This window comes from Artemia franciscana, chromosome 5 (assembly GCF_032884065.1).
Source record: "Artemia franciscana chromosome 5, ASM3288406v1, whole genome shotgun sequence".
Classification (NCBI taxonomy): Eukaryota; Metazoa; Arthropoda; class Branchiopoda; order Anostraca; family Artemiidae; genus Artemia; species Artemia franciscana.
The window spans coordinates 55,303,235-55,331,099 of NC_088867.1; the positions used below are offsets into that span (position 1 = coordinate 55,303,235).

Here is a 27,865-nt window from a genome sequence, read left to right on the forward strand (position 1 = left end):
TGTTATTCATAAAAGTAACAAGGACACTAAAAGTCTGATATAGATTAAGCGGATACCTGCACAACCATATGCATTTTGAAAAATTATGGAAACCCCAGGACACAATTTTTTTATGCAAAATGTGTTTGGTGCAGCTATGCATTTTTAATGCTTAGTGGGTGCCAAGTTTAAAAATAAATAAACTTGTGAAAAAAAAACAGAAAGTGGGCAAGAATATTATCATGAAGCTGTAGAAAGTAACTTTCCTGATTGTTGTTGCAAAAGACAAACTGTCATTAATTGCCAGTAAACTGGGTAAAAGAAAACAAAACAAATAATCATTGAGTGGTTGAAAGTATATAAGAACAGATAGGATAGGATTTTATTTCAAAAGCCTGTGGGCCATAGCAACACACAAATTTATATAAAGCACAAATAGAAACCACAACTTAAAATAATGCAAGCAAAAAAAAAAATCTCACCATAACACCTTGATATCAAATACAAATTGAAAATAAATGTATGCACCATTGAGCAGGTACAAATCTAAGCTCATTTTAAAACGTTAGAATTTTAACAATTTCTGCTGAACAATTTTTAATACAGAAGATGTTCAGTGCAGCTACGCAATTTTAACACTTAACGGGCGCCAAGTTTAAAAACAAAAACACGTGTGTGAAAGACCAACAGGAAGTGGGTGAAAATGTTATTATTAAGCTCTAGAAAGTAACTTTTTGTTTACTGTTGCAAAAGACAAACTGCCATTAATCAGAAGTAAATTGGGTAAAAGAAAACAAAATAATGATTGAATGGTTTAAATTATATTAGAATAGATAAAGTACAATTTTATTTCAAAAGCCTATGGGCCATAGCAATACACAAATTTATATAAAGCCCAAAGAGCAAAACACCACTAATAAAAACACAATCTTGTTGCCAAGTCATATTGAAAATAAATTTTGTATTACTGAGCAGCTAAAAATCTAAGCTCATCTTAAAACGTTTGAAATAGCTTAAAATTTAATCATTTTGTTTGTTTTAGTGCTATACTATAAAAAATATAGATATGTTTATAGATGGCTGACGAAACTTAAGTTTTATAACCTCTACTGTGATTAGCTTTTTCTTTCTCTCTTTCTTTGCTCTTCTCTCCCTCCCTCTTTGTTCTGTTTGCCTTTATCCGTCTATCATCTCCACATTAACTCTTTAGGTGTAAAAATCGCTCATTGTAGATGAATTTGAAATATTTTTTATGGCCAACCATAGTGCTGACCTGAAATATTTTCCAGGTTGAAGAAAAAATGAAAAGTCTAGTTCATGATGAGAGTAAGAAGAGTGAAGAATTTCCCCCAGGTGATAAAGTATACAGAAGCATTATGTAAGCATTTATAAAGTATTCTATTTACGAAAAATTAAAAAGAGAAAAATATTGGATGAAAAAATTATGGCTTTTTTGGAATATTCAGCATCTACTAAGAATGCAAGTAGGCTAGCTTGTTTCTTTGTAATTCTTTTGTCTTGAAAAGATTAATTCCAGTTACTAGCCAAATTATTAATTGTTTCAGTCACTATTTCATATGAGCAAAAATGAATGGTGTGCTAAATTTTTTGTTTGTTTTTAGTATGTTTAAAATATAATTTGTCAATCAATTATGTCAAATCAAATCTTAATTTGTCAAATCTATTTTGATTTCCCTTTTTCATATATTTGCAAACAAAGCCATTTTAAAACAGTGCCCAGTGCTTGTGCATTTCCGTTTCACGTACCTGAGTTTTAATTATCCGTTATAGTTTTGATCAATGGGATTTTTGTTCTATTTTTTTGCTCTATTAATCTTAGAACAGTTTTTTTTTTTTTATAATAAATGTTTTCTATGTAATATGTATTTATTTCTAGGTCAAGACCTATTAACTTTTTTTTGCTCGAATTTTTAGTTCTAGTAACGTTAATTTATTAAAAGTAATTTTCAAAGTTTGATATTAAAAAAAGAATAATTAGAAACAAAAAAAAAATAATCGAGAATAAAAAAATAAGGAAGAAAACCAAATCTAAAACAGTAAAAATAAAAATGAAGAAGTATTCTCTCTCTCTCTCTCTCTGCCTTTATATATATATATATATATACCCTGAAGTACCAAATTTAATGGCAGTTAATAACCAAATGTGAAGTTTCTACTTATTACCTTTTGATGTACAGAACGTGTTTGCCGTTCTCTCTCTCTCTTTCTCTCTCTCTCTCTCTCTCTCTCTATATATATATATATACTAGCTGTTGGGGTGGCGCTTCGCGCCACCCCAACACCTAGTTGGTGGGGGCGCTTCGCGCCCCCCCAAGCCCCCCCGCGCGCGTAAGTCGTTACGCGCCATTGTAGTTGTGTCCCTATGTCCCACCTGTGAATATAGATAGATATATATATATATATATATATATATATATATATATATATATATATATATATATATATATATATATATATATATATATATATATATATATATGGTTTTAACTACGTAAAACTTGCGAATATACAACATTCTTTGCTGTCCCATTGTCTTTGCATATAAATAGATTGTCAGGTTTACCGACTCTTGAACATGCAACATATAATGGTCCATGGGAAAACAATGTGTATTCAGATCTATACCTCATGATTCTAATGATTGCCCTTGAGCTTTGTTGATGGTGATTGCTAATCGACCATTCCCTGTCCCGGTGTCCCGGTCGTCATTTATATCCCCCTGTTTCCCCCGGTGTCCCCGTTGTAGTTGTGTCCCTGTGTCCCGGTCGTCATTTATATTCCCTGTGTCCCGGTCGTCATTTGTATCCCGGTGTCCCGGTCTGTATATACATTCGTTTTTTAGTTTTGTTTTTCTCCTTTATTTTTTTCATTTTTTTTTCTTTTTTAGTTTATTTAGATTTTTAGATTTTTTAGTTTTTTTATTAGTTTTTAGTTTTTTTTTCTTTTTAGTTTTTTTGTAGTTTTTACCTTCTTTTTAGTTTTGTTAGTTTTTTTTTTTACTTATGTCCTGGTCGTCATTTTTACTCCCTGTGTCCCGGTGCTTTGTTGATTGCTAATCGAACATTCCTTTTGTCCTGGTCGCTTTCTCTTTGAGTGTCGTCATTTATTTTTTTCTTTTTTAGTTCTTTTAGTTTTTACCTTTTTTAGTTTTTTTTAGTTTTTTAGATGAAATTTTTTTTAGTTTTTTCCTTTTTTTCTTTTTAGTTTTTTACTGGTTTTTACCTTTATTTTAGCTTATTTTTCAGTTTTTTCCTTTCTTTTATTTTTTTTTTATTTTTTATTTTTTTTAGTTTTTTACCTTTTTTTAGTTTTTTTAGTTTTTTTAGTTTTTTAGCTTTTTTACTTTTTTTATTAGTTTTTCGTTTTTTTTGTAGTTTTTGCCTTTTTTTAGTTTTTTCAGTTTTTTTTTAGTTTTTTATTGGTTTTTACCTTTATTTTAGCTTATTTTTCAGTTTTTTCCTTTTTTTAGTTTTTTTTAGTTTTTAGTTTTTTTAGTTTTTTACCTTTTTTTAGTTTTTTTAGTTTTTTTAGTTTTTTAGCTTTTTTATTTTTTTTATTAGTTTTTAGTTTTTTTTGTAGTTTTTGCCTTTTTATATATATATATATATGGTTTTAACTACGTAAAAGTTGCGAATATACAACATTCTTTGCTGTCCCATTGTCTTTGCATATAAATAGATTGTCAGGTTTACCGACTCTTGAACATGCAACATATAATGGTCCATGGGAAAACAATCTGTATTCAGATCTATACCTCATGATTCTAATGATTGCCCTTGAGCTTTGTTGATGGTGATTGCTAATCGACCATTCCCTGTCCCGGTGTCCCGGTCGTCATTTATATCCCCCTGTTTCCCCCGGTGTCCCCGTTGTAGTTGTGTCCCTGTGTCCCGGTCGTCATTTATATTCCCTGTGTCCCGGTCGTCATTTGTATCCCGGTGTCCCGGTCTGTATATACATTCGTTTTTTAGTTTTGTTTTTCTCCTTTATTTTTTTCCTTTTTTTTCTTTTTTAGTTTATTTAGATTTTTAGATTTTTTAGTTTTTTTATTAGTTTTTAGTTTTTTTTTCTTTTTAGTTTTTTTGTAGTTTTTACCTTCTTTTTAGTTTTGTTAGTTTTTTTTTACTTATGTCCTGGTCGTCATTTATACTCCCTGTGTCCCGGTGCTTTGTTGATTGCTAATCGAACATTCCTTTTGTCCTGGTCGCTTTTGAGTGTCGTCATTTATTTTTTTCTTTTTTAGTTCTTTTAGTTTTTACCTTTTTTAGTTTTTTTTAGTTTTTTAGATGAAAATTTTTTTTAGTTTTTTCCTTTTTTTCTTTTTAGTTTTTTATTGGTTTTTACCTTTATTTTAGCTTATTTTTCAGTTTTTTCCTTTTTTTATTTTTTTTTATTTTTTATTTATTTTAGTTTTTTACCTTTTTTTAGTTTTTTAGTTTTTTTAGTTTTTTAGCTTTTTTACTTTTTTTTATTAGTTTTTAGTTTTTTTTGTAGTTTTTGCCTTTTTTTAGTTTTTTCAGTTTTTTTTTAGTTTTTTATTGGTTTTTACCTTTATTTTAGCTTATTTTTCAGTTTTTTCCTTTTTTTTAGTTTTTTTTAGTTTTTAGTTTTTTTTAGTTTTTTACCTTTTTTTAGTTTTTTTAGTTTTTTTAGTTTTTTAGCTTTTTTATTTTTTTTATTAGTTTTTAGTTTTTTTTGTAGTTTTTGCCTTTTTTTAGTTTTTTTAGTTTTTTAGCTTTTTTATTAGTTTTTAGTTTTTTTTGTAGTTTTTGCCTTTTTTTAGTTTTTTTTAGTTTTTTAGCTTTTTTATTTTTTTATTAGTTTTTAGTTTTTTTTGTAGTTAGTTTTTTTAGTTTTTTACCTTTTTTTAGTTTTTTTAGTTTTTTTAGTTTTTTAGCTTTTTTATTTTTTTTATTAGTTTTTAGTTTTTTTTGTAGTTTTGCCTTTTTTTAGTTTTTTTTTAGTTTTTTAGCTTTTTTATTAGTTTTTAGTTTTTTTTGTAGTTTTTGCCTTTTTTTAGTTTTTTTAGTTTTTTAGCTTTTTTATTTTTTTTTATTAGTTTTTAGTTTTTTTTGTAGTTTTTGCCTTTTTTTAGTTTTTTCAGTTTTGACGTCACCTGATCCAGTTTTTTCAGGTGACGTCACCTGATCCACAGATCCACACACAGGCAACTTATTTTTATATATATAGATATATATATATATATATATATATATATATATATATATATATATATATATATATATATATATATATATATATATATATATATATATATAATATATATATTTATATATTTATATATATATCTCTATATCTATTTATCTATCCCTCTCTTTTTTACTTGTTTATTTTGGTTTTCTGTTGTTGTTAACAGATTCCATATATGAAATCAGTACGCTTTGACTTTTTTTATTCACTGTCTTAGTTAAAAGTTTTACCAATTATTTTATACAGCTCTTCTATATTTTGAATTTAATTATCAACAAGAGACTACAATTGGTACCTAGTATACCATGAAGTTTTACCCATTTTGACCGTGATGAGTGTATATATCTGCCATCAGTGTACGATTATGAAATCTCATATAATAACGTAATCGTGAAAGTTCAACAAAGGTCACGACTTTGCTAAAGCCTGGCTTTGTTATGATATCTCTAATTGTACCTCTTATGTTTCGAGGAAGACAGGATCTCTATCCCCCCTTGAGCTTAGCTCAGGGCTTTTTAGTTGTTTTTTTTTTTGCTTTTTTTTCTTAATGTACTTAGTCGTTAAAAATGGTATTGAATTTTTTTTAACGAATTAAATGAAAGCTTCTCAGCCATATATACCTTTAAAAATAAGGAAGAACCAGGAATTCTATTGTTAAGGAAAAAAAGCTTTATTTGCACGTATGCAATTTTTGGTAGTAGGGTGTGTTATATTTAAAAATAAAGCTAGATGAAAAATAAGTTAAAAACATGTACCAAACTGCTTACTTTAGACGTCTTTGAGAGTCGATTTTTGAATTATTACGGTCGAAATGCCGTATCAAATGTCACTGATTAGTTTGCTGGTTTAACATGACAACGCTGACGAAAATCTGATAATGCCATGAAAACTTTATAATTTATTAACAGGCTAACGAAAAACCTTAGAATAAATCTTAGAATAATCGTGTGGTATTCAAATGTGAATAGACGTAAGATCAGTCCTTGGGGCAAATTATGTTTTCATTTAGATATCATTTGTCTGTCTTCATTCTTCTTTTTTACAGGTTTTCGGATATGAAAAGACCTAAGACGGGTCTAGGGGGCAAAAAGCGTTTCCATTTTGACGTCCTTAAAACTAACTGATTTGATGTATTTGCAACCTTTTTTTTACAGACACGAAGCAGCTGAAATAGCCGGCCTTGTGGCACACAGTTTTGGCATAGAAGGCGAAACAAGGCATGTAGTAGTTTACAAAAAAGAGCATTCTCCATCTCTGGATGAACTAGCAGCCTTGCGGAGAGGCGAAAAGTGGGATCCAGATAAGGCTAAAGAAGAAGCGCTTAAGGTTAGTCTTTTTTTGTTGAAAAGTACACTTATTAAAGAACATCTTTATCAGAGTGGCTCTGTAGTTGTGATTTCCCTTCAATCAATCAACGTGGTGATGCTTAAGTGGGTTTGATCTCAGCTTTTTAATATGGGACCCAGAGTTGGAATTCAGCTGTATACTTCAACAAGTACGTGGTACTACATACTACATACTACATACAAGCATGTACAATGTACATACTTGTATCTACATACAAGTACTACATTTTGCATAAAATATATAGTTCTACATACTACATACAAGTATGTAGTACTACATACTACATACAAGCATGTACAATCTACATACTTGTATCTACATACAAGTATGTAGTTCTACATAATTAAACTAGTATGTAGTACTACATAGTTCTTACTTCAGAGCCGACTCGATCTTGATCTTTTGTGAATTTTAAGAGCTTGCATTGGTTTCCTGGGAGACACTTTCTTCTTTGACCTTCTATTTTTAAATTTTGATTCAGTGAATTCTTTCTAAATTTCCATTCATGTAGATATTTCTTGTAGCAATAGTAAAGAAACGGTTCCTCCCTTATTGGACTTCTTCTATAACTAAAATTTCTAGCTGTTTTCATGTTACTTGTAATGACTGCTCTTTTCCATTTCCTACTATGGAGAATTGCTTTTTATTTCTTCTTTTTTTCACGTTTTACGTGTAAAACTTGTGAAAAAAAATAGAAATTCCAGAAATAGAATTTCATATAAATTCCGAAAACGGAAAAGAAGCTCCTCCCTGTCATCTTCAAATCTTATTCAGCCAGGAAGGTGTGGTAAGATTCACCTAAAGTGGAACATGCAGGGGATAGTAAAATGTGGAGATCTTGTTGGTTTGCCAATTCGTCGTAAGGATCCGATTTCAGACTTTTTTGCGATATGGCTTCTTGGCAGAGCGGATATGGTTGAGATTTTGCTCTGACTAGCAGAATTTCAACCATATTTCGGTTTAAAATATTTTTTCTCAGCTGCATTTATGAAAATAAGGCTGATATTCCTGTAACCAAGATTGGGTACCAGCCAGTGGTTGTCCACTCTCCCTCTAACCCAGCAGTAGTGGAAGAACCCATGAAGACTCAGTAAAAATGTCAGAGAACTAAGACTGAGTTTCCGCTGTTATCACATGTGATCAGGCTGTATACAAAATTGTGCATACTGTGAGAGCTCCGGCAGCATATTCTGACGTCCTCAGAATGGGTGGTCTCAATATTGCAATGGACTTTATGGGTACAATTGTTTATATAATAACGTGCTCTGATTTATTGACTAACAGATCGGTACTATAACTTTTCCTCAAAGTACTATTTTGGAACCTCTGGATTGGTGACATTAGGAGTTTAAGCACCCATGCCAAAAGCGGGTATTCGCTGAAATCACATGCAACCAGGCTGTATACAAAATTGTACATGCTGTGAGAGCTCCGGCAGCATATTCTGCCGTTGTCCTCAGAATGGGTGGTCTCAATATTGGGTACAATATGGGTACAATTGGTTATATAATAACGTGCTCTGATTTAGAAGAGCTGGTTGTTGAGGCTGAAATTTCACTAAACGGGACCACAAAAAAGTGATTTTTTTGATTTTGGGATTTTGAATTATCTGTTGAAACGTTTCATTATTTTTACAGATTTTACAGATCCTGAACAAATAAATGCTTTCTACAATTTCTTCTTGACATTTATTTACAACAGTGTTTAATGCTTCGGTCCGTTTCACCCATGCTGGGTGAACCATTGGGTCACCCAGACGTTACATAACTTCAAACTTGCAGTTAGCTCAGAAATCACATCGTTCTTACTGATCACATGTTCTTCCATTTGAATTTGTAAAAAATATCTTGACTGTTTTATTTGCTAAATTCCGTGTTCTAGTTATCCTTTTAGCAGTTATAAGATTTTATACACTTAAACTTTCGAAAAATGTAGAATGTTGGTTCAAAGCGAAGTGGTCTGCTTAAAGTGAAGAGGCGAAATGCCGAGTTCAACTCATATCGTCTGATCATGGGATAGAATCCACTGTTACTTTGGATGCAAAGACATAGGGTGGAATGACAGAGATTAACATGAATTAACCGGGATCTGTGAAGTAGACTTAACTCTTCCTTTGTGTGCCTCAGTCTCAACTAAATTCAGTGAAATGCTACGTATCGACCTCAAAGTGAGTTTTACACTGCTTACCACGAATATCACCCTTCTTGTAAGAGCACATAGCTGTTGTTAATGTTTAGTGTGCTCTGGAATTCAGGCTTAAACCTTTTTTGATGCAGTGATGAAGATTTTCTAAATATTCATACTCTTAGACTGTCGGTAATGAGATTGCTGACAGTCTTCTCGATGTGTAATCTATTGGATTCAGAGCACTTGAGTTGCGGAGATAAAGCTTTCTTCGGCGAAGTGAAGGTAATAAGTAATGAACTGGCGAACCAGAAAAAACAAACCCGGACTTTTAGTGCTTTGAATAGTTTTATCAATGTTGAAACTGAAACTGTCAAAGGGTATTGGTTACTGTTGACATTACTAGCGACGCAGGGCTTCACCTTCTGAAAAATGTTGTTTTATATGCTGCTTCCATATGCACCTTCTATATTTGAGAAAAGTAGCCTATCGTTTCTGGGAAGACTGTAGTTCGGTCAGCTCTTTGGTAGCAAGTCAGCTCGTTGGAGTGTATGGAAACAAAAGATAATTGTAATGAGTAGCCTGTTACCGTCGAGATTAACAGGGAATCAACTCAATCAAGCGTGGTAGACTTAATGCCTTACTTCAGAAGCCCTTGAGTGCCCAGAAACCCTCGAGAGATGTGCAAAACGGACACTTGACTTGTATATGACCTGCTCGAGGGACTGGGATGGTTGCCATGAGAACGAGGATCTCCAAATTTTTAGCATTTCTAGATAGACACTCAAATCTAGACGATCGGTACTCGATACTATCAAATTCTAAGGCAAGTAAACTTTCATTTGATGAATTTTGAAGACTTATTTCTTTTGCTGAAAACAGCTTTAAATGTCTGCCACTCTGGAGGCTGACCGGAAGAAAATTCGGACGTTTAGCAGAAGTGGATGTATCGATACTGGCTTTGAATAGCGTTTGAATTGTACCAGAAAAGGCGGATACTATAGTCGCGTTGCTCATTGACTGCTAGAAGATGGGTATCGGTGTTGTATATGTTGATGGGAATAACACAGACATTGTTGCTTTATCATTATAGGCTATTCCTTGGATACCGCTCAAATTGGGAAAAATTCAAAGTCTATATCCGATTCCATGAATATCCACTGCCTGTGCATCAACTTTGCTGTATTTTACAAAACGATCTAGATCTTTTTTCATCTACCCTTTTTATGCACTTTCGGCCTGTAATGTAGCTGGTTTTATGTTTTCTAAGAGAATAAAAGTATTGGCTAATTGAGAAGCAGGGATTGCTGAAACGAGGGGATTGCTGAATTGAGGGGATTGCTTTACTTGCGGAAGAGTTAGAAAGGTATAGGCTTGATTCTTCTGTGCAAGAAAACTTTCTTTGTATGTTGAGGCAAATCTTTGTCGTCGTCTGTGGTAAAAATCTACACCCCCTTGCACCTCCTTACGACTTTTGAATATTTTTGTACCCTCGAGAGCCGGAGCTCAAATATTTGCCGCCATCTGACGCTACCTTTGAGAGCAATGTTGTACGTGTTTACCTCCAGTCAGACTTTTTTTTCTTTGAAGAGAACTAACCAAAGCCACAGTATCTAGATCCCTTAGATGTTCGGATGGACTCTCCAGGAAAGTAAGGTTAGCTCAGTTGTGTCTACCCTCAAGGCATTCCTAGATAGTGTGGCCCCGGAGTACCGGTCGTGCAAGCACTGTACAGAAAATCGCTCAAGTGAGGGAGGTAGACCGCGCGGTTTATTTTGTGGCTAGGATGGGAAATTTTTGAATGATTCTTTTATGCTGTATAATTAATTTTTCTATTTCTGTAGTTTTCGAAGTTTCTTATATCTATCATTTAGCCTCGGGTGTACGATATAGAGATGCTGAGCTGGTATCTTTTAACGTTTGTTTGTTAAAAAGTACATTATACTAACTTTCCGTTATAGTATAACTTTCTTTTATTCGTCAAATGCTCGAATATCTGAGCGATTTTTTTTTTTTTGGACAAGCGCAAACAATGAAATTGCCTGTTTCAAGGTCATCAGAATCGTAGGGTACTCGTAATCAGTGTTATCCATTGCCTTAGGCTGCGTGATTATTGTTGAAAGTTTTTGCAAAACGTATATTTTAAGAGCAAAAATACGTGATTTTTTTAAAATTTCGAAGACAAGCACCCCAGGTCGAATACATAACGCTCATATCCGTAATCAGCGATATTGACTACCCCATATTCCTTAGTCAAACCTGCCGCTTAATGATCACCTACTAGTCATATTTTTGGCAAGTGGCTCCCTGACTATTATATTGCTGCTCAAACTATAATACATTACTATAAATATACTAAAATAAGTGTAGTGTAATTTGTAAACATATATTTAACAAAGCGAAATTATAAAACGGCTTGTTATTTTAACTATTACTTTAACAGTCTACAACGTAAAAGCAAGCTACTCTGAATCAAGAACTCTTTCATGAATTAAAAAATATATCTTATGACTGCAATATGTTTATGAAATTTCAAGACTCACTTAGAGGTTGTGTTTAAGAAATTGTTAACTTTTACTCACAGGAATTAGAATCTTGAAAAGTAAACAGCTGAGAAAAATAATCTTATTTTATACAATATTTTTCAGACACGTTCTGGGCATTCTTTTTTGTGATATTTATGAGACATACTTGTATGATAAAGCTGTATTACTGTTCAGAAACTACCGAGTAACTTTTTGGTCATTTTTAACTGCTAAGCAACTAACATTTTTTATGACATTTTATGAATCAGTTGGGAATGTGCTCCATAAATTTTAACGTCTAAGCACAAGAAGGAAGGTTCTAAAACATTAATAATTGGAAAAAAGAAGTTACGTTGATTTACATCAAACTTGTTTGTCAGCATTTCTCGGATACATCCTATGCACCTTTTTTTGTGACGTTTTATAGGACATATTTATGTGCGAAAGGTGGATTGGTGTTCCGAAAATACTAAGAAACTTTTTGACATTTTTCATAGCTAAGCAACTAACATTTTTTGTGACATTTTATGACTCAATTGAGAATGTGCTCTGTAAATTTTAACGCTTAAACACCGGAATAAAGGTTCTAAAAGAACTTGAAGGAAAAATGAAGTTACGTTGATTTACAGCAAACTTGCTTGTCAATATTTCTCGGGTACGTCCTATGCACCTTTTTTGTGACGTTTTATAGGACATATTTATAAGCGAAAGCTGGATTGGTGTTCCAAAAGTACTAAGAAGCTTTTTGGACATTTTTAACTGCTAAGTTTTAAGGGAAGAACAATGCGGTTATAGGAAAGGTAGAGGATGTGTCGACCATGTTTTCACTCTTAGGTTAATAATTGAGAAGTCCCTTCGTTGTCAAACACCTTTGGTCCTCAGTTTTATCGATTATGAGCAAGCTTTCGATTCTGTTGATAGAACAGCGTTAACAAAGGTTAATACCTTTTTATGGTATACCTGAAAAATACATTAAAGTGATTTGCGCTGTGTACGAGAATAATACTGCTGCGGTTAAGTTAGGAAATGAGGTTAGCAACTGGTTTTGTATTAAATCAGGAGTTAAGCAGGGTTGTGTTCTATCCCCCTTTATATGGATCATTTTGATGGACTTCGTCTTGAATAGCACAGGAAAGGCAATTGGAGACCATAGAATCAAATGGGGAGGAAGAACGCTCCTGGACTTAGATTATGCTGATGATTTAAGCATATTAGATGAAAGTGTGAGCAAAATGAATGAATTTTTAGAGGTTTTACGAGTTCAGGGTGCTAAAATAAGCTTGAAAATTAATGTTAAGAAGACTAAGTCACTAAGGCTAGGAATAAGTGAAGATGAACAGGTGACATTAGGTAAGAGTTACCTTGGTAGTATTATTAGTAAAGATAGAGGGAGCAGTGAAGATGTTAAAAGTAGAATAGCTAAGGCTCAGGGTGTTTTTTCACAGTTAAAAAAAAGTTTGGAAGAATAGAAAGATAAGTCTACAAACCAAGATTAGAATATTGGAAGCTACAGTGATGACAGTGGTCAAATATGGCTCTGAAGCATGGGCACTCCGAAAAGCAGATGAAAATTTACTAGATGTTTTCCAGAGAAATTGCCTACGGATTGTTCTGGGTACCCGGCTAACTGACCATATTTCAAACAGTAGATTGTACGAAAAGTGTGGTTCAATCCCGCTTTCTGGGGCTATAATGAAAGAGTGGTTGAGATGGCTAGGCCACGTTCTACGGATGAAGGATGACAGATTACCGAAGATTGTCCTTTTTGGCCAACCGTCTGGGGCTACACGGAAAGCAGGTCGTCCTTGTCTGGTTGGGAGGATGTCATAAATAAAGGTCTAAAGGAAATGGGAACTTCCTGGGAGGGTGTAAAGAGGGAGGCTTTTAATAGATTAGGTTGGATTAGGAGCGTGCTTAGCTGTGTTGGCCTCAGGCGGCTTGGTGCTGCAGTGAGTTATTAGTAGTAGTAGTAGTATGCATGAGAATAGAATTCTTTACATTTGATAGGATATGTTCATATGACACAGTTGTATTAGTGTTCCAAAATTCCTTAGTAAGTAGCTCTATGGGGTTCTGCGTGCAGAACCTCAAAGAATAAAAGGAGGTCCAACACTGTCTTTCTTGATAAATTTGACCCCCGAGTGTCATTTTTTTTTACAAAGACTGTTTTGCCTTGGTTAGCTTCTGATGGTGCTTATTCCATGGGTATATCTCCATATTGATTGCTTCTATTAAATTTGTTTAAATTTATATTTCAAACAACGATAGAAGCTTAAAATGAAAACATTATTGACAGAAAGAAAAGACTAAAAAAAATAAAATTTTTGTTAGATTTTATTTGACTGGAAATCTGATTTAATTTATAGACTATTAAATGCGTTACAATTTTTTTATTCTTAAAGAAAACATCCCTTCAAAAGCTGCAAATCAAGATATCATTGGCAATTAATTAAGATATCATAATTAATTTAATTAAGTTTATTAATAATCTAAATTATTATCAAATAACTATTTATCATTAAATAAATGGCAATTAATTATTTTTCTTTTAATTATTAATATAAGATTGTTAACTTAAATAGTAAAATAAAGTTATTCAAGAAAAGAGATAGTTGCTTTAAATGAAGACATCATTTGCAGAAAGAAAAATTACCTGAAAAAACTAAAACACTTAATTTGATTATATTTCATTTTATGTTACTGGATATCCGATAGACTATTAATTGTGCCTTAAGTTTTCATTTTTGAGAGCAACAGCTTCTAAAGCTACAAATGAACATGTAATTAATGGAAAGAAAAATTATTAATTAAAATATTATATATAATTGACCTTTTAGGTTGATTTTAAATGTTTATCTGCTTCAAATAAAGACATCATTGGTAAGATTATGACATTCCTAACTTTCATTTTTTTTTACTAATATAAATTAATTAACTTAAATGTTATTAATTGTTTATTAGTAAATAAATAATGAATAAATATATATCTTGCAATCTATATATATAAAAATAAGTTGTCTGTGTGTGTGTCGTGTGACGTCATGTTTGTGTGTCGACTGACGTCATGTTTGTCGACTGACGAGATTAAAGACCGGGACATTGGGACACAAATGACGACCGGGACACCGGGACATAGAGAATATAAATGACGACCGGGACACTCAAAGAGAAAGCGACCGGAACACAAGGAATGTTCGATTAGCAATCACCATCAACAAAGCACCGGGACACAAATGACGACCGGGACACAGGGACTATAAATGACGACCAGGGCACTCAAAAAGAAATTACAGACTGGGACACCGGGACACAAATGACGACCGGGACACAGGGAAACAACAACAACAACGGGGACGCCGGGGGTGCACAGGGGGATATATAAATGACGACGGGGACACAAGGAATGTTCGATTAGCAATCACCATCAACAAAGCTCAAGGGCAATCATTAGAATAATGAGTTATAGATCTGAATACAGATTGTTTTCCCATGGACAATTATATGTTGCATGTTCAAGAGTCGGTAAGCCTGACAATCTATTTATATGCACAGACAGTGGGACAGCCAAGAATGTTGTATATTCGCAAGTTTTACGTAGTTAAAAATATATTTATATCTATCTATATTCACAGGTGGGACACAGGGACACAACTACAATGGCGCGTAACCAATATGGCGCATAACGACTTACGCGCGCGGGGGGGCTTGGGGGGGGGGCGAAGCGCCCCCACCAACTAGGTGTTGGGGTGGCGCGCGCCACCCCAACAGCTAGTTATAAATGTAAGTTTATTAATTTGAATAAACAAACGCCCCCACCAACTAGGAGTTGGGGTGGCGCTCCACCCCAACAGCTAGTTATAAATGTAAGTTTATTAATTTGAATATTAACACAAGGCCTATTTTTGTATTTCAGAAAGAGATAGCAGCTTTAAACAAAGACATCATTGGAAGGAAGAAAGAGAGATGTAATCAAAATGACAATAAAATCACTTCAAAGTAAGATTCCAACCCATTATGCTTTGTAGGAATTACTTAGTGCCTAAAAGGTTGTCTATAGTTTGTATATATTACGTATATAGTTAATATAAATTCAGATGTTAACTAAAAGTTAGAAGACTCAAAATTGTATATTTTAATAAAGTATAGACGCATTTTAAGAATGAGATGATCGTCAAAAAAACAGTTGAGAAAAATTCTACGTCATACATTATGTTCGTGTAAAAAAAAAGTTTTAAATGATGCTTACTTTCCTCATAATTATTCTAATTGACACCAGGGTCTAAAAAGTTAGTCCGTGAATTCGTCATCCTAGTAGTAGCAGTATATTACGTTAGGCGATATTATATGATCGGTATCCTTTCTGATAGTTTGTTGAAGGTATTTTAAGCAACTGCCGATGTTATTTTAAATTTCCTGATGGCTGAACTATTTTATTTTTGAGAAATTTTAACCTTGAGCTTTTTAGCTCGTACCCTTACTGTGTAACTCAGTATTGACTTCTTACGTAATATATTGAAATACACTCATGGTCGCGGCGTAAAACGCAACCTAGTAAAGAACCAACTCTTGTCCATAGTATCAAAAATGCGCTTTGTTTTTAAAAATGAAAAGCTCGCCAAAACGCTGATTGGAGAAAACTCTATGTCAAATTGTATCTTCGTTTAAGAAAAGCAGCTAAAATGTTTAATAAACTATAAATTTATAACTCGAAATAACACTAGCATTCCTTGTTAAGATTAAATAAAAAAAACTAGTTTTTTAACTGAAAGTAAGGAGCGACATTAAAACTTAAAACGAACAGAAATTACTCCGTATATGAAATGGGTTGTCCCCTCCGCAGTCCCACGCTCTTTACGCTAAAGTTTGACTCTTTGCCACAATTCTACTTTTTAAAACAACTAAAACTTTAGCGTAAAGAGCGTGGGACTGCGGAGGGGACAACCCATTTCATATACGGAGTAATTTCTGTTCGTTTTAAGTTTTAATGTCGCTCCTTACTTTCAGTTAAAAAACCAGTTTTTTTTATTTAATTTCTGAACGTTTTTGAATTAATGCATGTTTGATTTTGGCTCTCCGCACATAAATTATTGAAATGAAATTAGTATATTAATTTTTTTTTGGCTAAATGGCTTTCTCTTAGTTTTGATCAGACGATTTTGAGAAATAAGGGGTGGGGAAGGAGGCCTAGCTGCCCTCCAATTTTTCGGTTACTTAAAAAGGCTTCTATAACTTTTAATATTCAATGAACGTTTTTATTAGTAAAAAATATACGTAACTTAAGAATTAACTTACGTAACAAACTTTTATATTCTTATATTTTTATTATGTGTACGAGGGGGTTTGTACCCTCGTTAATACCTCGCTCTTTACACTAAATCGTAAGTTTTGTTCCAATTCTTTAAGAATGACCCCTGAATCAAATAGGCCGTTGAATAAATAGTTGAAATCACTAAAAATATTTTAGCATAAAGAGCGAGGTATTTATCTCCTCCTAAATACCTCGCTCTTTATGCAAAAGTATTTTTAGAGCCCTTCATATGCGTAATAATCTCTGTTTGTTTTAAATTTCAATGCTATTCCTTACTTTCATTTGAAAAAACGTTTTCATGTTTATTTTTTCATTGTTTTTTTTTATAGTAATGCTAGAAAATCCTGCGCCCTTTTCATTGAATTTTTTTCAACCATGGCATATTTCTCCAAGGAAAGATCCTCCCACATAGCCCCCTCCCTCAACCCTACCCCCAAAACCAAAAAAAATCCCCCTGAAAACGTCTGTACACTTCCCAATAACCATTATTATATGTAAACACTGGTTGAAGTTTGTAACTTGCAACCCCTCCCCCAGGGACTGTGGGGAGTAAGTCATCCCCAAAAACATAGTTATTAAGATTTTCGACTATGCCAAACAAAATGGCTATCTCAAAATTTTGATCCGTTGACTTTGGGAAAAAAATGAGCGTGGGAGGGGGCCTCGATGCCCTCCAATTTTTTTGGTCACTTAAAAAGGGCACTAGAACTTTTCATTTCCGTTAGAATGAGCCCTCTTGCGACATTCTAGGACCACTTGGTCGATACGATGACCCCTGGGAAAAAAAAAAACAAAAAAAAACAAAAAAACAAACAAATAAACACGCACCCGTGATTTGTCTTCTGGCAAAAAATGCAAAATTCCACATTTTTGTAGATAGGAGCTTGAAACTTCTACAGTAGGGTTCTCTGATACGCTGAATCTGATGGTGTCATTTTCGTTAAGATCCTACGACTTTTAGGGGGTGTTTCCCCCTATTTTCCTAAATAAGGCAAATTTTCTCAGGCTCGTAACTTTTGATGGCTAAGACTAAACTTGATGAAACTTATATATTTAAAATCAGCATTAAAATGCGATTCTTTTGATGTAGCTATTTATATCAAAATTCAATTTTTTAGAGTTTTGGTTACTATTGAGCCGGATCGCTCCTTACTAAAACTAATGCAGTTGAATGCATCGACTTAGAACTGAGTACCAGAGATTCTATTCCGTTAATTCAAAATAATTATATCTACTACTGCTACTAACAATTTACGGCAGCACCAAGCCGCTTGAGGTCAATAAAGATGCGTACGCTCCTCCTTCGTCCCAATTAGTTCAAAATCTTTCCTTACGACCTCCTCCCACGCCATTCGGAGACGACCAGGTTTTCATTTGGTCGTAGATTATTGACTGACCAGGACTATGTTTGACAATCTGTCGTCCTTCATCCGCAGACCGTGTCCCAGCCATCACAACCCCTCTCTCAATATAATCTTAGAAAGCGAGATTCGACCACGTGTTTTGTACAGCCTACTGTTTGAAATACGGTCAGTCATCCGGGTACCCAAAGCAATGCGTAGGCGATTTCTCTGGTAAACATCTAGCAAATCTTCCTTTGTTTTTCGTAACACCTATGCTTTGGAATCATATTTGACCACTGTAGCTTCCAATATTCTAATCTTGGTTTGCAGACTTAGCTTCCTATTCTTCCATACTTTTTTCAACTGTGAAAAAACGCCCTGGGCCTTGGCTATTTCTACTTTTAACATCTTCATCGCAGCACCACCTTTACTTGTAATACTGCATAAGTAATAGATAGTAATAAGAAACTATCCACTTGATCGATCTTCTCGTTATCCAGCATTACCTCTTTACCTTCACTTGATCCTAGTCTTAGCGACTTAGTCTTCTGAACAATAATTTTTAAACTTATTGTCGATCCCTAAACTCACAACTCCTCCAAAAAATCATTTATTTTGCTAACATTTCCATCTAGGATGCTCAAACCATCAACAAAACTCAGTCTAGGAAAGTTTTACTTCCAGTTTTTGATAAAAATGTCTTTATTCAACTCAAAAGACTTAACGCTCCAATGACTTATTTAAGTATTATTTATTGTTGATATTCTTGGCACTCATTACTTAACGTTTTGTTTCGTTTGACATCTCGTCAAAGATTAGCCATGTATAATCTTCCTTTATATAGTTCTTTAGTTTCTTTAGCATATGTTGGCCAATAGCTAAATTGGAAAGTATAATGCGATACTATAGAATGGGTATAAGTTTTTACGAAGATCAGATCAGGGTCATTATAAGAGGAAGAATCCTACGCGTTGTTTCTTAACCATGCTCTATTTTGCCTCACGGTGTGGAAGTGGAGTTGGAACTCTCAGAAACAGTCTTTCTTTTCTTTTTCTTTTGGGGGGGGGGGGGGGTTTAGGGGCTATGAGTAATTGACAATGTTCAAAAAAGGGCTTTTCAATTTCAAAAGATTTTTTTTTTGTTTCATCACTTTCATTTTTGATAATGTTTCATATCAGTTTCGTCTGAAAACCATATAAATGAGCGGATAAAATTTTACCATGGACTTCGGAGTGAAATGCTTATAGTTTAATATCACGAGCACATTCTTTGTCCCTACCTAAACAACTTATAAAATAAAATCTATGCTAAACTAATTTTAAAGAATGCTAGGTGCCTCGACCTTCAGGAAAACTCCACATCGATTTTGAAAAGATGCCACAATTCCTTTGAGCAGTTGATTATTTTTTGGCAATTGTTTGTGCTTTGTGCAGTTGTTGTCATTTTAAGTAGTGATTACCACACCATTTAAAATACGGGATTCTTCAGCCGGTGGAAGTAATCCCCTGAATTGGCCAGGCATGTAGCACCTTCAACAGGCTAAAAGTTTCGAGATTGACTCTCTCTTCGACTCAAGCCTCACAGATTTAGTAATATTGTTCAGCCTGTCATACTATTGGCATCAGACATCTCAGTGAAGAGGCAGAGAGCGAAATCCAATTTTTGGAAAACATTTGCGTCCCAAACTGTTTAGTGTCGACCGTATTCAGAAGATAATGAACGAGTACGCAAGGAACGTAATAGTCGCTACTCGTCGAGACCTTCTGAAGGTCAGGAGGGAGCTACCTTGCGGATGGGTTGTGAATGAGCGAGTTGAGAACGCCAAGTCAACTTTCTTTCCGTCATCCGCGGTAAATACTCCACATAGTCGTTTTAGCAGTAATCTAGTGAAGTAAGTAAAACTATTCTATACGCATTTTGAAAGATTTTCTTTTATTAGATACTTAGAAAAATATGAGCATCTTATCGGCCGAGAATCTGCTAAAGAAGCGGCTAGGAAAACGGAAGTCAAACAACAGTATGGCTTTGTGCCGAGCGAAAATAAGAAGGATGTCAGGTCAATCGAGCAGACCCTCAATGATATTCGGGCACGAAAGAAATTAAAGACCAGTTCAGGACAGGCAGATTCTCTCTGACGCATTTTTATTTGTAGACGTTTTTTATAGGTAAGTATCTAATGAGGGGTTTTCCTTTATCCTGGTTTATTTTGTAATTTCTGTTTTAGGCGAGGGTGATGGGCTGTTGCTTTCGGGACTTGACTGATTTCGGAATCGCAATTATAGCAGCCAGAAGTTTTTTGAGCGGTTGTGGCTTTAACTCAAAAAATACTTTAGTTCCACGACTGACAGCTTCGCTAAAAAGTGGCTTATGAAAAAAATGTATTAGATCCCTGAAATGCTTTTTGTTATTTTTTATATTGACCTTATTACAGAGAAATGTCCTTGTGAAGTTTCTTTCAAGCATGAAACGGTTTTGTATTGAAAGTTAAAAGTCAATGAAATACTTTGACACTAAAATTTAAAAAGTTGGAATTAATCGATTTGGGTTTTTAGCTATCAATTCGAAAAATAGCTTTAGTTTTAAAGCTTATAGTATTTACCAAAATGATTGGTATTTATAACACTTCTTTTTTCAGATTGTGCAGAAAATTAAAAAAAAATGTTGATAGCCCTAATTTTCGTGCTAGCTGGGAAGCACTAGCCCCTGTGGTATTGGTGGCTATTTTTGTCTAAACTGTTAAAAAATCTTCATAACTTTTAAAAAATTTGTTTTCTAGGTCGTTAATATTTGTTGTGTTCAGTCATGAATTTAGTCCTGTTCATTAGAATTGTATAATCATAGTTATTGTATAGTAGTTTTAATTATAGGTATTATATTATTATATGGTTATTGTATAGTTATATTATTGAATTGTATAGAATTATAAGTTCTGCATAAGCTCAGTTTTTTCTTGCTTTTGTCCATGATGAAAACAGGATTGAACTCCATGGACCCTAATGATAGATAATCAATAATAATATATTCTCTATTAAAGGCATCGCGTTTTTAGAATATTACCATTTATCCATTCTATTCTGTAAGTCTAACCCAATGTCTGATGACACATTGGTATTTGACGTCTCATCAATATTAATAGCAATCCAGGTCAGTGTCGTTGATCTGGCGTATTAATATCCATTAGGCTTATATTCCGAAGGTTTTGGGCTAATATAGGTTATATAGGTTGTATGTATAGGTTATTAGGCTTATATAGGTTTTGTAGTCGGAACCTGGTTTGGATTCATTATATCTGGCGTTAAAACACTGAAAAGAAAACAATCCTTTTTAGAGTCTGTTTGGCATCACTAACTGTAATGTGCAATTTTCTGTTGGCTCGCGGAAACAATTTGCGAAAACATTGACTGGATGGGGAGCTTTAAAATTGGACATTCAAATGTAAGCAAAGATTTATCAATGGCACCAAATTCAGGAACATGTAGAGGGTGCAAAATCTTCGTGATTTTTTAACAAAGATTTTAAAAAAACATGTTCAAAATCGGAATGGCCTTTGGTGGCATTATAGCATTTGAAGTTTTAATCTGTTTTTAATCTGTATTGTTTAAGCTTTTTTAATTCGTACTGTTGGCAGCGGTCAATAGCAGAGCTGTTTCTTTTGTAACAGGGAGTTTTAGTTGCCACAAATTTATCATGTTTCCATAAATCCGAATCGCCAAGCAGAAATCAATCTATAATGCCAGCAAAGGCCATCCCTAGATTTGAAGTAACTCCTTTTCCTAGTTGCCACCAAAGCTGTTGCTGTACTACTATATAGCTATGTACCTATATAGCTATTGAAGTAAACAACGCGGTTTTTAGTAAAAAACTAAAAAGAAAAAATACTAAAATTAAGGGAGAACTAAAAAAGAAAAAAAACTAAAATTAAGGGAAAACTAAAAAAAACTGAAACATAGAACAAACAAACAAAAGAAAAAAAAAAAAAAAAAAAAAAAAATAAAAAAAAATAAAAAACGAAAAAAAAAAATAAACTAAAAAAAAGAAATAAACTAAAAAAAGAAAAACTAAAAAAAGAAAAACTAAAAAAAAACTAAAATAAGAAAAACCAAAAAAAAAATATACTAAAAATGAAAAAAAAAACTGATTTATGTATTGCCAGGATCTGTTTTTTTTTTTTTTTTTTTTTTTTTTTTGTGTGTGTGTGCCAAAACATAAAATTAGACTAGGAAAAAGGCATTTCAAACTAACGCTATTCAAGCGGTAGTTAATAAAAGTAACGATTTAACAAACTTGTTACTTGGTAAATTTAAAAACATTACGCTATATATTATAAATGATAAACACACATTAAACAATCATAAATTTAAGTGCTGGTGGTTGGCTTTTGCTAAAATTGTCAGCAATGAGCTGCTGTAGACCACAGCGGAATAAAGTAACCAAGCTTTTGGGTTCGCGAAGGTAAATGTCTCGGCCTTTTTTCAGCCAGATTCACTACTAATGCTGCAGTATATATCCCACTCCAATTCCCACGACCCCCACGCCCAAATGTTGAGAGGGTGCGTGATTTTTGAAGAAAGATAAACAACAATTTTTTCAATATTTAGGGATGGCTTTTGGTAGCATTATAGATTAATCTCTGCTTGGCGATTTGGTTTTCCACTAAAATATTATGGAAACATGATAAATTAGTGGCAACTTAGCTATAGGATCATCAAATTTAAACTAAAATTTTAGGATGGGTTTTTTTATGCCGAATATTTGTCTTTCGTCAATAAAAACAAAAGAAAAAAAGAAGATCAATGCAAATAAAGATAAATCAAGTGGGCAAGTAACGCAATAAAACAAATGTGTAGAAAATATCCAAAACACCAAAAAAGAAGCTCAAGATAGCTAGAAAAAAAAAGTATGAAATATAAAAAAAAACAAGTTCTAAATGAGGGCCTGGAAGATAATTGAGTTCGGTAAGTGAAACTTCCAAGAATGAATCCGTGGCCTAAAATACACTCTGGGAAAGTGTTTTCTGTGGTGCTATAGTGTTGGAATTTGCTGTCTCTTTTTTTCCTTATTTCCAGCGCTTAGAAAACTGTATAGAAGACCTACCCAAATTTCTACAAAAAAATACCTTAATTTGGGGTTTTAGTCTCTTTTTCTTTGGCTCTTGTCTAGATTTTGAAACCTCATAAATCAGGATCGAGCAGCCAAGTCAACTACTTTTCAAGATAACAAAAAGCTCCTCATCTAGAAATCTAACGATAAAAAGGACGTCAAAGAAAAGCAATTATTACATAAAATTCAACTAATTTGATGGAGTAGGTGAGAGGACGTAAACCCCAATTGCAGTGGAGTTAAACTCTTGTTGTACCTTAAGCATAATATGTTGTGCTAAAACAGCCCAATATCCAACTTTTCACTGTAAAGTGAATAAGCCACAAGGGTGCTAATTCGGAGAGAGCGTTATTCTGCTCAGATTATTTTTTCCCCCTCCCTCGATTTTGATAAATTATTTTCTGGTATTTTTATATTTCTTTTTTTGGAAAGAAAATAACAAAATTGACCCCCCCCCCCTCCATAGTTTGAAGAAAAAAAAATCCTTCCCGACATTTTGTGAATTAGCACCCACTGATAAAGATATGCCCCCTACTAGGGGGTCTGTGGTCCCCCTAGCCATTAAAAGCCAGTCAGTACTTTTTTTTCTGAAAATTGGCATACTAACATTTTGGGGTTTGTAAAAATGATCTAGGTGCGTCACGACTTTTGGAAAATTCTTTTCTCTGTCCCAGCACCTTTAATATATTTTTCAAAAATCTTCTGCTACCTGGAATTAGAGACCGTACCACCAAAAACAACTGCTAAACTGAAGATTGACAGTTGGACAAGGGTGAGTGAATAGCAATCACCGTTATTACTATTTGTAAACCTTCTGATATGGGTTATAACTGCATACAAGAGAATTCTCATATTATATTTTTTTGACGACTTTTTTTGCGGACAATTGTAATTTCAGCAGTGATTATTTTTCGGTGTGGAAGACAGGTCTCGAAATAGGGAAAATCCGGTTAGAGTCATAATCTTGGAGAGAAAAAAATTCATTTGAATTCGAAGAAACGCACATTCTAATATGTCGAGTTCGAATTTTCGTTAAGTTGGTGGAAAGGGGTTTTTAAATCAAACAGTTCGTGGTAACGAACTGTAGTAAGGAGCGACCCGGCTCAATAGTAACCAAAACTCTAAAAAATTGAATTTTGATATCAATAGCTACATCAAAAGAATCGCATTTTAATGCTGATTTTAAATATATAAGTTTCATCAAGTTTAGTCTTACCCATCAAAAGTTACGAGCCTGAGAAAATTTCCCTTATTTAGGAAAATAGGGGGAAACACCCCCTAAAAGTCATAGGATCTTAACGAAAATGACACCATCAGATTCAGCGTATCAGAGAACCCTACTGTAGAAGTTTCAAGCTCCTATCTACAAAAATGTGGAATTTTGTATTTTTTGCCAGAAGACAAATCACGGGTGCGTGTTTATTTGTTTTTTTTTTGTTTTTTTTTTCCCCAGGGGTCATCGTATCGACCAAGTGGTCCTAGAATGTCGCAAGAGGGCTCATTGTAACGGAAATGAAAAGTTCTAGTGCCCTTTTTAAGTGACCAAAAAATTGGAGGGTATCTAGGCCCCCTCCCACGCTCATTTTTTTCCCAAAGTCAACGGATCAAAATTTTGAGATAGCCATTTTGTTCAGCATAGTCGAAAACCATAGTAACTATGTCTTTGGGGATGACTTACTCCCCCACAATCCCTGGGGGAGGGGCTGCAAGTTACAAACTTTGACCAGTGTTTACATATAGTAATGGTTATTGGGAAGTGTACAGACGTTTTCAGGGGGATTTTATTTTGTTTGGGGGTGGGGCTGAGGAGAGGGGGCTATGTTGGAGGATCTTTCCTGGGAGGAATCTGTCATGGGGGAAGAAAAATTCAATGACCAGGGCGCAGGATTCTCTAGCATTACTATAAGAAAACAATGAAAAATAAACATGAAAACGTTTTTCAAATGAAAGGAAGAAGTAGCACTGAAACTTAAAACGAACATAAGATTATTACGCATATGAGGGGTTCTAAAAATACTTTAGCATAAAGAGCGAGGTATTTAGGAGGAGATAAATACCTTGCTCTTTATGCTAAAGTATTTTTAGTAATTTCAACTATTTATTCTACGGCCTTTCTGATTCAAGGTCATTCTTAAAGAATTGGGACGAAACTTATGATTTAGTGTAAAGAGCGAGGTATTAACGAGGGTACAAACCCCCTCGTATACATAATAAAAATATAAGGTTATGAAAGTTTGTTACGTAAGTTAATTCTTAAGTTACGTATATTTTTTAATAATAAAAACGTTCGTTAAAAATTAAAAGTTCTAGTTGCCTTTTTAAGTAACCGAAAAATTGGAGGGCAACTAGGCCTCCTTCTCCACCCCTTATTTCTGAAAATAGTCTGATCAAAACTAAGAGAAAGCAATTTAGCCAAAAAAAGAATTAATATACAAATTTCATTTTAATAATTTATGTGTAGAGAGCCAAAACCAAACATGCATTAATTCAAAAACGTTCAGAAATTAAATCAAAAAAACTAATTTTTTTAGCTGAAAGTGAGGAGCGACATTAAAACTTAAAACGAACAGAAATTACTCCGTATATGAAATGAGTTGTCCCCTCCGCAATCCCTCGCTCTTTACGCTAAAGTTTGACTCTTTGCCACAATTCTACTTTTTAAAACAATTAAAAGCATTAGCGTAAAGAGCGAGGGATTGCGGAGGGGACAACTCATTTCATATACGGAGTAATTTCTGCTCGTTTTAAGTTTTAATGTCGCTCCTTACTTTCAGCTAAAAAAATTAGTTTTTTTTATTTAATATCAAATATGAGCGGGTTATTTTGATCAAGTCTCCATTTAGCTTTAAAATACTTTGTTTTTAGTTCCAAGTCATGTTGAGGTATCGACAGCTCTTCAAATTTTATGGTTGTTTTCGAAATAATTCTGTTATGTTTTTAAAGCGCTCTTTTCATTCTCCCTTTCAAGTAAAGAGCATTTTGATTTTTATGTGGTATTTGGTACACTAACATTTTTTATTATGTTCATGTTTTTGGTAGTCTTCGAATGTGCACCATAGGTCTGATTGATTCTATTAATTCTAAATATTAATAATGTATTAATTGTTCCTATTGTTGCACATTAATTCTAAAAAATATGGTTGTTGCTTTTTTTCAGGATTGCTATTTATTTTTTTAATATTTGAAAGTTCGCTCTCCAGTCCCTTCCTTCGAACTATTTCCTGTTTGCTTATATACAAGGGCTTAATTTATATTGATTACATTAGTTTTAACTTATTCGTAATTTATTTTTTCTTATTCCTTTATTTTAACAGTTTTGGCTTACACTTCTTGATGCAAGGAGCTTTCTATTTTTGTGAATATCTAGAAATCATGCACTTTATTAAAACATACTCTTTCCTTCAAATCCCTAATTAGCTTATTTACCATTGATTAATATTTCGAATATGTGACTAGCTACGACTTTTCCTATAGAAAAATGTCGCCAAAATTTTTTTCAACTATGTTGTCTAGTTTGGTACTTTTTTAAATTACTCCTAAATATTCCATTGGCACGAAAAGGCTCAACCAGTATAAGAAATCAGCTCCCGTATGTATGTATATATATTTGATAGGGAAATGGGATACCCTTAGGAATTATCTCCTAGACAATTAATTAATTCTTTTCTATATATAATTCAAAGACTCAGAAACTCATACACATTACTGAATGCTCCCAAACGTCTGTCTGAATTCTTGATTAGTTAATTTATCATTAATGAATCTTTAGAATCCGTGACTGTCTACGAATATGCCAGTAGAAAAACGTAGGCGAAAAATTTTTCAACCTTATCACCTAATGTTTTAAGTACTAAAATCAATACAAAAATTGTCTAATGGTCCGAAAGGGCTTTACGATTATAAAGCTCCATTCCCGTGTATGAATATTTATTAATAAAATAAAAATGGCCTTCGTAATCAATTCTTTTCCCCAGGAACTTTATTTGCTTTAATTTACCTGATTTAGAGCTTTATTTAATTGATTTAACTAAATTTCTTTTTGTGATTTCTTTTTCAACTTGAACAAGTGGCTAGACGAAATATTTTCCTCTGTGGTGCTATTTAAGTAATAAGCTTAGACTTTTTGAAAATTTAAGATATACAACCTGGGTACATCGGGAACTTGGGCTGGGGAGGAAGTTGTTCAAACGCAATAATTTTTCGTGGAAAAATCCTGGAAAAGGCTATGCCAGATTCGCCCTAAACTCAGACTATCTGTCTTGACTATTTGGCTTTTCTCCAATTAGCCATGACTTGATGGCAACTCGATTTTAATTCAAAATCAACACTCAGTCTCGGCCTTCGGCATCGGCATTGTTCTGCCTCTATCGGCCATTAGGTTTTTGCATAAATTAATTCAATTTTCTTTCTTTTAATTTTCCTTTTTTAATTACAGTTAAAGAACTATTTTCAGGCAACGTAGTGTTTAGAGCCGTAACATCCCTCGGGAGACCACTCAAAATTGAGTTGCAGCTTCATATGAAACTGTTCTCCAATTATCAAAATTCGTCGTTTTTTTTTAATTTAGTAACAAAATGCATCTGAATTCGATTCGGATATATTTGGAAAATGCTTTCCAAATACATATGTAATTATTTTGACTTTGCTAACAATTTTTTTGTTAAGCTGAAGTTTTTTTAAGTTTTTAAAAAAAGTTTTTTTTTTTTATTTGGTTCTATCACTCAAAACAGGCTAATTTCAAGAATTACTCAATTCGATTTCTTTTTCAGTTATTTTCGACACCTCGTTGTCCAGCCAATCATTCGGGTCTTTCGATCGTAATTAACTTATGAAAAGAAACAGCAAATGGAGTGTTCCTAGCAATATCATTTTATTTTTCTGCTTAATAAAACGTTCGTTACAGTTGA

General features: G+C 33.4%; 1 protein-coding gene across 1 annotated transcript; it reads left to right on the forward strand.

Annotated features, from left to right (window-relative positions):
* The first annotated feature begins 1,271 nt into the window (after positions 1 to 1,271).
* LOC136027610 (sperm-associated antigen 7 homolog) lies at positions 1,272 to 27,865 on the forward strand. The gene is made up of 5 exons (XM_065705025.1): positions 1,272 to 1,357; positions 6,366 to 6,537; positions 15,121 to 15,203; positions 19,798 to 20,023; positions 27,728 to 27,865. Exons 1-4 carry the CDS (start codon positions 1,281 to 1,283, stop codon positions 19,991 to 19,993), a joined length of 528 nt encoding a protein of 175 aa, XP_065561097.1. The 5' UTR covers positions 1,272 to 1,280; the 3' UTR covers positions 19,994 to 20,023; positions 27,728 to 27,865.